This window comes from Siniperca chuatsi, linkage group LG9 (genome assembly GCF_020085105.1).
Source record: "Siniperca chuatsi isolate FFG_IHB_CAS linkage group LG9, ASM2008510v1, whole genome shotgun sequence".
NCBI classification, from domain to species: Eukaryota; Metazoa; Chordata; class Actinopteri; order Centrarchiformes; family Sinipercidae; genus Siniperca; species Siniperca chuatsi.
The window spans coordinates 28,117,161-28,129,647 of record NC_058050.1 but is presented as its reverse complement, the minus strand read 5'-3'; the positions used below and the strand labels follow the sequence as shown (position 1 = coordinate 28,129,647).

The 12,487-nt window shown below is 41.3% G+C and overlaps 1 protein-coding gene across 14 annotated transcripts in view; it reads right to left on the bottom strand.

Annotated features, from left to right (window-relative positions):
• Window positions 1-12,487, bottom strand: part of adgrb1a (adhesion G protein-coupled receptor B1a) — a 153,756-nt gene that overhangs the window by 33,583 nt on the left and 107,686 nt on the right. For all 14 annotated transcript variants that reach the window (XM_044208684.1, XM_044208686.1, XM_044208682.1 and 11 more), the window contains one exon: window positions 6,633-6,759. In XM_044208684.1, coding sequence (XP_044064619.1) covers window positions 6,633-6,759 — 127 coding nt within the window. The remainder of the gene's footprint in view (window positions 1-6,632; window positions 6,760-12,487) is intronic.

The following is a 12,487-nucleotide window of genomic DNA, read 5'->3' as shown; positions in this document are numbered from 1 at the left end:
ACATTGTCTTGGTTGCCATGACTACACTGTAACATGGCAGCAGCAGCTGCAGCAGGGTGCATGGGAGTTGTGTAAGGCTGTATGTTTATGCCTGTGCTGCTTGTGATATTTCAATTTGCCAATATTGATCTCTAAATATAGGCACAATAATTAAAACTGACTTTTCTTTACTTTTTAACTCATTTTCTTCATTACAAGATACACATTTAAAACATCCAGTTAATGTATTCATATAGCCCTTTAGGCCGATCAAGTCTCAGAACTAACTAATAAACACTCAATCACAGAAAATTAAAGTAATGTAGCATGCAAAAATATAAAGCACAGGGAAGCAAACCAACACACAAGGTACACACAGAGCATGTTGGAGAAATTAAGTCAAGTACCTAACGTAGCCAAGACTATCTGACATCACTAACCTTAGAGCCCTTTGATACCAACAACAGCACTGCATCAGAAGATACAGGTGATACAGGTATGATGTTTCTATCTTCACCAATTTAGTTGAGCATGTTAGCATGCTACCATTTGCTAATTAGCACTGAAAACAGTACAAATGAGGCTGACGGGAATGTAAATAGTTTTGCAGGTATTTGGTCCATAAATCAAAATGCTGGACAAACTGAATCTATGGGACATATTTATTAGTATATTTATTGGTACACACTGTGTAGTGTATTGAGAGGGGGCCCCTATTAACTGTTAAATCACCGAACAGCATGCTGGGTACAGCTCGCTCTCACTCAAACAAAAGAGAGACCGGAGATGTTACATTGTAGCAATCCATCTTGCAGCGGTGTTCTGACCCATTGACAGACTTGTGTGCTTATTTTGGATGTTCTAACGAAAGAAATGCCAAAACCAAACAGGAATAACAAGGTGATAAGTTGTTTTACAATATTTTACTGTTATGAATGTGATGAAGTCGCCACCATCTTGCAGCACTTTATATATAGTTTCAAAGCTACATGGCTGCAGCTCAGTCTCTCAAAATAGCATGACATTGACCACAAACCACATGTAATGCAGGTTTTGCTTTCCCTAACATTTTAGCCACAAAAAGCAAAAGACACTGGTGATGGACTCTCAGATTACTGAGATGGGGTTCAACTCCCTGCGGTGTCCTGCTTTATTTTTGTGGCTAATGCTACAGTTTAGATATGAAACTCATGCCAGTACACCAATTGCTGCAGAAATGGGGCTTTACTTCCTGTTTGGCAGCAACACCATGTCTTTTAGAACAAAATATCTTGAGAAGCCTCACTACGTGGCCAAGACATCACAGGTAAAGTTCTCATAATCACATCATTATCTAGATAACATAGCCAGACGCAGACCACATGTTATTAACAGGTAGGCATGGGTCCAGTTTGTAATGCTGGACAAACTGAAATCTTAACCTGACGGTCGCCCTAGAGGGAGGGTCAGGGATCAAAGTTATTACAATTCATCTTCCGGGGACCATGAATGTGTGTACTAAATTTCACAGCAATCCATTCAATAATTGTTGAGATATTTCAATTAAAATCAAAATATCAAGTGTATGGTGGCACTAGAGGAAAAGTCAGTCACCAAAGTCAGCAGAGTTCATCATCTGGGCACCATGACTGTATGTACCAAACTTGTGCCAATCCATCCAGAAGATGTTATATTTAATTATTAAGTGAAAGTTTTGATCTGCTAGTGGCGCCATCCAATAGTAAATAGTAAATTTCATGCTGAACTACAAATGTCAACCTCATGGTGCAAGGGGACAAGTCAGGGGATCACCGAAGTCAGTAGGATTTATCCTCTGGAGCAATGAATGTCTGTACTAAATTCCATGGCAACCCATCTAATAGTTGTTGAGATATTTCAGTCTGGACCAAAGGGGTAGACCGACCGACAGATAGTGCCATCCCTACAGCCAATAGAGCCAGTAAAAATGGCAAAAAGAGAGCAAGAACTCACTGAGGCTACTGATACTCAAGTTACTTACAGGAGTAATCAACAAAGCTCAGGGTTGCTCTATACAACGCTCCATCCCTAATGCTAGTATCTGGAGTTAAAGTGAGATGAGGGGACAGTTTAGTAAAAAAAAGCTCTGCGGTTGATGGGGGGGTGGAGGATGGGTGGTCATGAGGGGACCAGGACATGAGGGGGTTTCACCCACCCACCCCCTTCTAGCAGGAGATAATTGGCTGAGTTTATAGCCTGTCTTGTCTCCAGGTTTGATGTTTGTGCCGGGGCCAAGTTAATTAAATCCCTCTGATTAATCTGCACTGCAGTGAGTTCCTTCTCTAAAAGCAAAGGGGGGAGAAGAAGATTACGAATGCAGTGGAACGGAAAGGCAGACAGACAGACAAACTTCTACTTCCTCCTCAGCCAATGACAGAGCTCAGCTGGAAGTCTCACGCAGCATCCAATCGAGAGCGCTACCATCCAAAACAAAGTGACCAGACTGCATTATTCCACATGAGCAGAGACAGAGATGCTCCAACTACCACCGCTGAGGAGGTCCACGGGATGTCATTTCCTTCTGAAATCTATCAGATGAAGCTGCTGCCAATATCAACAGGAAACAAATATGATTGCTTAAACAAGTTACACTGTTATCAGTTACACAGAATGGATATGAAAATGGATAGGTAGGATGATACTGATCCAAATACTAATCAAAGAAAATGCATGATTGATGTAAGTGGGGCTTGTTGTAAATCTTATCAGTCAATAAAAGTAAGAATGATAAATGCAAATAAAATACACAAATCTCTATTGTTATTATCTATTGTTATGTCAAACAGCTAATTGATAAACTCTGAACTAGCTTATTCACTTAAACTTACGTGATATTAGAGCTAGAGATATTAGAGACAATTATGTTGATAAGTGATTGTCATTTTTCAAGCAAAAATGCCAAATCCTCTGGTTCCACTTTCTCAATTACGAACGTTGCTGCTTTTTGCTGTAAAATATCATTTTAATAGGAATATCTTTAGGTTTGGAGCGCAATTTGCAGACATCACATTGGGCAAGATTTGTGATGGGCCTTATTACACTGCTAAATGAAAAAATAACCAGCAAATTCATCAATAATGAAAATAATTGTTAGTTGCAAATAAGTTTATTTATTCAATAAGTTAACAAATGAATCCGGGTTACTCAGAACTTATCTGAGGGCTAAATTATACTTTCTGCAACAGCAGACCGGGTCAATCTCATGACTGCAGAGTACAGAGCTGGAGTCAGTACTTGGTTAGCCTTGCTTAGCATAAAGACAGCAGGGGGAAACAAAACTGTATCTAGTTTAATCAGTGGTTTGAGGGGGAGTTACATGCTTTTTAACGAACGGCAGCTGAGGTTGCCAGGCAAGAAGCAGAGACTCCAAGAAGAAATAGTCCCACACCTAACTCCCAATAAAACCACAACTTGTGTTTTTTTACACTTCAGTTTTTGCATGGGTTAAACAAAAGAGACATAACGTGTAATTAGTGAGCTTCAGAGGTGCTGCTAGGTGGAATCTGTTACCTTTGGACAGAGCCAGGCTAGCTGTTCCCATCTGATTCCAGTCTTTGTGCTAAGATAAGCTAACTGACTGCTTGCTCCAGCTACATTACTGTACAGACACGGGAGTGGTTTCAATCTTCTCATCTAACTTTGACCAAGAAAACAAATCAATATATTTCACGAAATATTAAATTATTCTTTTAAGTTGGCCAGCTTAAATTGCCAACTCTGTATACAGCATACAGGGCATATAACCAAGACTTCTCTCTACGGTATATCCGCCTTGCCTTTGAAATTAAGCAATATTGTATATTTACATGTAAACATGCATTTTTTAATTAGATTTTTCTTTTTTCAGCAGAGCCACATAGAACATAAATATGACTACCATAGATATGTTGGTGGCCCTAGATGGAACACAAATGTGTACATCCTGGAATCAGAGTATGCTGACACTCCTGTGGCCTCCGGACTAAATGGCCAGAGAGGCTTGTCACGGCATCTACAGGCTCCTGACGGCACATTCAAATTGAAGAAAAGTCTCAAGCAGGCTTACGACTACCAAAATGATACAAGCACAAGCACGTTCATTCATCCCCTCTCGACACACACAGGTCGAGCAGTGGCAGTAAACTGGGCTCAGGTTTTGGGGGTTTTGCCTTTGACTGCAGTGCATTTTTTTCTCTGTTTTTCTTTCTAAAAGCCTGCAGCGAAGTTGGACTGAGCAAAATGGACACGAGAGGTGGAGTAAATGATGTAGTAAGCAGAGGGAGAGCTAAAATATAATGCAGCATCAGAGCATGAAAAATGGTGTGGTGAAATGACTAAGGGGTAGAGAAGACAGGGACAGGAGGAAGAGAGGAGTGAAGGGGAAGGCAGAGAGGAAAAAAGAGGCTGGGGGTGTTTATCATGCTGGGGCTGTAGGAGGCTAGCTGCAGACAGAGCGGCTGGGCCATTTAGAAGCTACTATGTGTTGCAGGAGGAATAATTAGCATGGCAGCCATGGCTGTTTTACAAAATAATAAAATATGAGGAAAGGGACAGCAGAATGAGAAAGTAAAGGAGTTGCATTTTCCTTCATTTCTGGCAAAATGTAGCTTCCCTCAGGGCGAGTGAGGCCTCCAGGCTGCTTCTCTGTGAAGCTGTACTTACTGTGGGCACAGCAGTGCTTAGCTAAATGCTAACGCTAGTATGGCAACATGCTCACAATGACAATGCTAACAAGTGGACGTTTAGCCAATATAATGTTTATCATGTTCACCATCTTAGTTTAGCATGAGCATGCTAACATTTGCCAACTAAACTAAACATGGCAATCCATTCAATAGTTGTCAGGACATTTCATTCAAAACCACAAATGTCACCAAAGAAGTGTTCACCAGATCACCATTATTGGAAGGCTTTATCCCGTGGTAACCATCAGTGTCTGTACAAAATATTGTGCCAGTCCGTCTAGTAGATGGTGAGATATTTTTCAGGATAGGTGACAACTTTGGTGGCCCTAGATGAAAAGCTAGGGGATCACCAAAAACAGTTTGATTCATCCTCACGGGACCATGACTGTCTGTGACTGAGACAGTAATCCATAGATTCATCGAAAATGAAAATGAATTAATCGCAGCCCAAGCAAATGTCTTTGGGACTTAAGCACAACATCAAATGAAATGATGAGGCTCTCAAGGCTGGTCCTGCATTATTACCTCTCTTGTCTACATATGGCAAAATACACATTCAGCCATATTCCTAAATTTGTGTTTTTTAGTGCAGCAACTAATGATTGTTTGCGTTATCTATTAACCTTACGTCCTTGATTAATTCATTAATTATTCGGTCTATAAAATCTCGGAAATCAGTCAAAAATGTCCACCACGGTTAAATTCTAAATTTAAATGAAATATTATTGGTACTGGATTATCATGGGCTGTTTGTTGTTATACTGTCTTTGCATCAGGCACATATCATGCTCTGCTCCATAGTAGCAGCGTTTGATTCTCCTGCTGCTGTCAGGGACGCTAGTGAAGCAGCTCAGTGTAGCAGCTTGCAGCTTGTCAAGGGGCCCCCTGCCTACCACTCAGCCTCAGCTAAGGCCCTGCCCAGATAACTGAACTGAACATTAGCTCTGGGACGGAGAAGGGCGTTAGGACTGCGACTAAGGTCTGTTTTCATTTTTAATTGATTTACTGATTCATTTGACAACTGTCGGACTAATCGTTAAGCCTACTATCTTGAACAAAGATAATCAAATATGCTAAACCCAAGGTGGTAAACCCAAGCCGTGTCATCTGTGTAATCCACAGTTTCCCTGGCCTGGTCTCCTCTTCTAGGCTGTGCATGGAGCAGGATGAACAGCACGCTGCCTCCTGTGTCTTTAAGAAAGCCTCTGTGCCCATGCTGTTACCAGGGCAACTGGTGAACAAACTGCTTCCGAGGCAATTTCCAGTCTAATAATAACTAATCACACTGAATAAAAATTCCCCACAAAGACACTGCCCTTTCCCCAAAGAAAGTGGGGCACGTTCGAGTCGCTGGGATAGTGCTATGATTTTAACAGGCATTCCCATTATGGCACACAGTGCTGGCTCCCCGTGTCCAGCTGCAGCCACAGTGTAAGGGCATTTCACATTCAGATTATTGGCTTGCCATGCAGCACCCTCTCTATGGGGCCTGGTAACCATGGCGACACCACTGACAGTCTAATATGTTAAAATATGTTAATATGAACAATGGTTGGTGTTCACAGTTGAATATGAAAAGTGAAGGTGGGGGTGCATGCAGGTATGATCATCTCTGCTATAACATGATCTTAAATCCCACTCACCATGTCATGTATCAGTACAGCTGATCAGCACCAGATTAATGCACAGGTTTAGCATAGTGCCAGCCTACCCCCCCAAACACACACACACAAAAAATCATTTCCCTCATTTCCCAATACTAATAAGACTATAATAACCTTTTGCAGCATGGCTTTGGCATGTCGAGACAGAGAGGGAAGGAGGGGGGAGAGAGGGAGGATCTGTTGATATGTATGACAATGACGCCCTTTGGAGAGAAAATAGCTGATGCACTCACATAAAAGCCCACAAAAACACACCGGCTCCGATACCTTTAACGTCAACGAAGTCATGGGAGGTTGTCGGACTTACCATTTCGGGATTTAGCCGTGCTAAAATGGCGAAGGTGGACAGTCTGTCACACACGCATTTGGTTCTGAATGAGTCGACTAGCACGGCTTTGCAGCCCCTGGCAGACCAGGATCCCAGCAGAGAGGAGCTGCACAGGAGAAAAACACACACACACACACACACACACAGAGCACAGACAGACACACACACACACGCAGAAGCGATGCGGTGAATATACAGACAGTCCCGGCAAAAGCAAAAGAAAGCGGTTCTGATCCCTCGTTACACCGGCTATTAAATCCACTTTACATCTCCGCCGGTTGCAGGCGAAGGCGCACAGAGAAGTGAACGCGGCGATGAGGAGGCTGTGAGGCGGCGTGCTGCAGCTCTCTGCCTGGACACATTACACCACCACACTGCTGACAGCCCCAAAGATGGATCATTATTATTATTATTATTATTATTATTATTATTATTATTATGTAGCCTAATAGAAATAGTGATAAAGTACTATTAGTAAACTTGCTATATGGTACTAAACATAATTAATACAGCTAATTTATGACTATTACCCATAATTATTATCAGTATTTGTTATAATACCCGTCATTTTTAATAATAATGCCCTTTGTAAGCCGAACAGAAACCGTACAGGGCTACACTAGTTCATGATGTGGCGCAGATGGATGCAGGGAATGGCCTGCTACACACATGCTGACCTGCTCCACTGATCAAGAGTTACAACATTTAAGGCAAAGCCTGAAAACTTACATATACTCATCATGAGAGTTGTGTTTCCATGGTAACTACCAATCACATCTGCTGACAATAGATCATATCATAGTTGAAAAAAAAAAAAAAACCCAGGTGTAATTAATAACAGCTGCATTCAGTTTAGGGTTACCAGTTTCAGGCTACAGTACTGTGCATGTTGGCTCACCCGCACGCCATACTGAGACACTTCGATGGAAAGGAACCATCATTAATGTTACTACTACACCTGTGCTTTCCCTGCGAGTCCAAAAGGTCTATTAAAGAGAGATCTTCATTTCTGCTTTGCTCATAATGTTGTGGGGCAGAAAGGAAAGACGAGCCTTTGGACGTATTCAGTGTCTGCTACTGCTCCTCTGAATGTCTCCGTATGTGTTCTGAACTGTGGAAGCTCATTGCTGCCGAATAATAATGCGATACTAAATCAAAATGAATAATTCAACATTTAGTCATAATTGCATGTATATGATAACATGACTTCATATCTTCATATCTAGTCAAAAGTTTGACTTACTAACTCATAATCAATAGTCAAAATTTTGACTATTTAAGTCAAAATTATGTCTCATAATTTAATTCATTCAATTTAATTGTGAGTGGATTTTGACCAAAATACTTTGGATTATAATAATTTATAACTTTGACTTACATTTTAACATTATCATTAAAACATGGCTGGGCTCCTGACACACAGGGGCCTCACATTACTCCGCATCAGTGCACAGAGAAATCAAGCAAATGGCAGCAACAGGGTACAGACTTAAAATCTCCTCGCACAAATTTACATTCACTTGATTGACTTGAATTTACATCGACGTGATTGAGCGGCACGTGGGTTTTGACTCAAACTTGTACTCCGGCCATGGAATCCAAATGAATTTGCCAGGCACTGACAATAGCAAGCACTTGAAATGTCAGTCATCAAGCTGCTTTTTTGAAAGAAGCTCTGAGAAACCTTTAGACTGAATTCAGGCCTCACATAGATTAATCAAATAAAGGATGAAGCAATGAGCTGATTGTTTATGTGAATGGTGTCTGACTCAGAGAAGTCCATTTCATTCTAACTTTACAATATAACTGACTTCATGGGAGTGTGGCAGGTCTTAAAGTGCAAAGATTTCTGATAGTATTCTGCATTGATTATATCATATCATATCATTATAAGCTAAGCTAGCTAGCACATATCTACAGGCAAACACACAATTCATCATATATGAAGAACAGAGATATCAGATATGATTGTTTTGATCATATAATGATTAAGAACCTATTATGAAAGAACAGACTCATAAAGTAAAGCATTGCAGTTTGTGCTAATATTTACTGTTCAGGAAATACAGACACAAAAGACAGTGTGCCAAACAATGCTAAGCAATACTGATCATGTGGCTGCTGTGACTGTTTGAAGCCATTCGGCTTCTGAAAGGCTTTCAGTGGACGTTGGGATCGCCACCGAAACGTGACGCAGCCATGGCACAGCTGGAACACACTGCAGCCAAGGGCAGCGAACATGAGGGACCACTTCTACACCAAACCCGAGATATGAGGTTCGAAATCATGATTAAATGCAATGAGGTGACAAATTAAAGGAAACAACAGCATAAAGTGTAAGAACAGCTTCAGTGCTCCCTGTCACAGATTCTGTGAGTGTGTGGAGCTCTGGAGGGATGAACAGCAGTCTTCTGAAAGATATTCCTTAGTGTTTTGATGATGGTGGTGGAAAGTGCTGTCTAACACGACGCTCCAAAATCTCCCATAGGCCCCAGAGCTGGTGACTGTGAAGGCCACAGCATGTGATTCACTTCATTTTCATACTCGTCAAAGCATTCAGTGAGCCCTGTGACCTGTATGGAAGACTGCACTTGTCATGTTTCCATTTAGTCGTTTTTTTCCTTGAATTTGTTATCTGTCAAAACCCCAACAACAGCAACGACAAAAAAGGTGATGATGGCAGCAGATTACCAATAATAATTTACAGTCACAACCTCACATAACGTCATAGACGGAAATGTAGACTACACACTGTGTTTGGTTGCGTGTGTGTGTGGTGTTTGTGTGTGTGTTAGCCCCACGAGGTGACTCAGTGCTGACATTAGCACATCACCTCTAACAGAAATCCAATATATTAGGAGGACTCAGTGCAGTTTCTCTGTATGGCTGATGTGATTAGGCCTCTCTGTGAGCCACACAGTGGCCTGCAGACAGTCTTGCCCCACCGTCTAATTGGATAATTTAGGTGCTGGTCCAGCAGCCCTGCATGGAAGAATGTCCTCTGCCAAGAACAGGCCACATGGATGAAAAGCAGTCTGCCAGCACAGAGGAGATATATAAACATGCAGAAAGCTACAAAGGAGGATTCCTGCTTGATGGTCACTGGTCGGGTTACAAAATCATGTTACACTTACAGGGATTATCTGTGATACAACAGAATTCAAAGATTAAGGCTGAATGTGTTGGATCTTGGACAGTTCAGCCAATATCGGAACTTTGGTGACTTGACAAAGCTCGAGTCTTAACATCGGATGAACATTTATACTTTTCATTTAATTAATTTAATTGAATTTGAATTCAAATTGAATTTGAATTCAAATTGAATTTGAATTCAAATTGCCACTGAATCAATTTCACATATATGAATTGAATAGTCATGGGGAGTATGATGCAGCCTGGGAAAATAAGCCTGATAATGTCATCAGGGTTGTCTCAGCTTGGGCTTGAAAAGTACACATTTATAAAAATGAAACCCCGCGTTACAAACTGGGGACATGTCAAGTTGCATTATGGGAATTGTAGGATCCAGGGTTTTTGAAACTTGACCCATATACTAGGGACTTATATCTCAGCCTCTGCTGCTTCAATTTCGACTGCTCTTTAAAAAAAATCTGTCTCCCACATGTCCCCCAACTTTTTAGAAGTGCAGTACCACAATGTTGGAGTTCCCCTTTAAATACAGATTTTTTTACATTTCAACATAACAATATGTGGACATACAGCACACTGCTTATCATCTTTACTGTAAAGATACCAATCAATATATTGACTCACTGTTCCAACCTAAGCTATTTTTAGTGCTTATTTAGAAGAGACCACCTAGCAGCTAAAGCGCCAGATGTTTTCCCCAGGAGCTGGTGGAGACCAAAACAGAGCTAAAAGGGGACTGAATAGTGGACTTACATGTGTCAAGTGGACACAAACATGACTCCAAATGAATGCTAATGTTGCTCGGTGTCTGCAGGCAACTGTTTGCTAGCATGTTTGCCATAACAACTCTATAAGGTGATAATAACCGTTGTGCTTACAGCTTGTTGCGAGGACCCCAAGTGGCAAATGAATGCAGGTTTAAAGAGTCACTAGCCTCTCAGATTCTGCTAGAACCCCTCCCTCCCAGCATTTAAAAAAAATGCAACAGAAGAGTGGGGGGCAATGGTAGCTGCCACCACAGTTGAGGGGGGTCAACATATTTAATAGACCTTGCCTATTTCATGGTTAGGGAGAGGCCAACGAATTCAGCTAAATTGAACTTTCAAATCCAAGCAGACACATGCAAACTAATGTTGAGCAGAAAAAGCAGTTTTTGTACACATTATGTGTTTTGTTGGAAAAATCTGCTGTATTAACATCACATGCCAAGAAGAATCTATGTGATCAGAACCAAATGATTTATAAAGCAATACATTTGCACATCACAGCTGTAATAAAGGCGGATATGTCATGGCCTACAGTCGGTGAGTCTAACCCTTTTTAAATGAGAGGATGCTTTAAGTGCATAGGCAAGGTGGTTCAGCTGGATTGTGACTAGATACTGATACTGATACTGAACACTTTCAGAAATTCTTAAAACTCTGCCACATGATGTTCTGTCTATAGACTTAAGTCAGTCAGATGTAGGATAACATTGTCAGGGCATTCATCAATGTCCTGTGCTCTCAAACAGCTGGTGAGTGCTTTGAATATAAACACACTGGAATGCGTGCAGTCTGTTCCCTGTAATGCAGCCTCTTTCTATTCAGAAGCAGTTGTAAACAAACATGCCCCCTGTCCACTGAACTTCACCTCCTCTTCTATAATTGTATTGCAGTAATTGATGAAAACTCAAGTCTAAAGTGGTCAACTCCAACATCTTTGATGAATTGAGGCAGCTCCTCAACATCAGCACAGACTCTGTAAACTAACTGAGACAGCAGGGTTGATTTGTATGATCAGACGCGAGGCTAGTTAGTGACTGCAGTCTGGTAAACAATGTCTAGCCTACGCACAACAACCTTTCTCCTCTAAATAGATCCGAAAAAATGTCGTTTGACCTGCCCTGCAGTGACTCTTTCAAGTCATGCAAGTTGTATTTGTTTTCTGTTGTGTACACAGAACCACTCAAATCTGTATTTAAAGTTCTCATAGTAAGTGGCCTGCTTTGACAGCTGACAGAATTTATGCCATATCGCAGGGATGTTGTCTGCAAGCAGCACTGACAGCAGCGCGTGGATGATGAGGGGAAGTGGCAAAATTAGTTAATAATGCACAGACTTTAATTCTTTGGTCAAAAACATTAAAAACATCTCCACATCGTGATCCACGTCTGCAAAGCAATGTTTTCAGCCACGGCAAATAAGTCTTGCTTGAAAGATGGTGACTACAAGACAGCAACAATATATGAATTTAGTTTAAGATTACATTCTTGATAACAGGGTCCATTAAAGAATAGGATATGGCTAAGAGTCAGTGGGCTTTGTATAACAATTTCAACACTAATAAGGAATGACGGAAATGTTGATGGGATATATCACAATTTTGGGAATTGGGTGAAATTTGAAAAGTGATGACAAACATAAACACTACTATCAGTTCCCCAGTTCTCTGTGCTAACACTCATTTACCACCTGGTTTTAACTTGTGATCTGTGCCTTGATACGTTATCTGGATATGACATCTGCTCACTGGCCTTTGCATTCACACCTGGTATAAATCAGCGTTCTTATTGTCTCGACTGTGCCTGCACTGTGATTTGATCCCGCTACGAAAATTAGGCAGGCAGAGCTGCCAAACATGACGTGTCTCAGGTCAAGGGAAGGGATGGGTGGTACTCTTCGGGGACCCCTACGGTGTACATA